The following is a 207-nucleotide window of genomic DNA, read 5'->3' on the forward strand; positions in this document are numbered from 1 at the left end:
GGAGAGTGACCTTTGACCGGCCACCCCCGCCCAGGCCAGGGCCCCGCACCTGAAACTCAGGGGCTCCGTCCCCTTCCTGTCTTGGATGTCGCCACTGGCAACGACGCAGGGGACCACGATCTTGTCAAACCTGCCCTGGAACGTCCTGGCCAGGGTGGCCCGGGCCACCTGGTACTCCTCGGAGCTGGAACAAGGCCGCCAGTGGCA

General features: G+C 67.1%; 1 protein-coding gene across 1 annotated transcript in view; it reads right to left on the reverse strand.

The window, feature by feature from the left end:
- Nucleotides 1-207, reverse strand: part of CFAP74 (cilia and flagella associated protein 74) — a 42,657-nt gene that overhangs the window by 2,756 nt on the left and 39,694 nt on the right. Inside the window, 1 exon segment of the mRNA XM_006772562.2 lies at nt 50-184. Within this exon segment, the coding sequence (XP_006772625.2) occupies nt 50-184 (135 nt within the window).

This window comes from Myotis davidii, unplaced genomic scaffold, assembly GCF_000327345.1.
Source record: "Myotis davidii unplaced genomic scaffold, ASM32734v1 scaffold586, whole genome shotgun sequence".
Lineage (NCBI taxonomy): Eukaryota > Metazoa > Chordata > Mammalia > Chiroptera > Vespertilionidae > Myotis > Myotis davidii.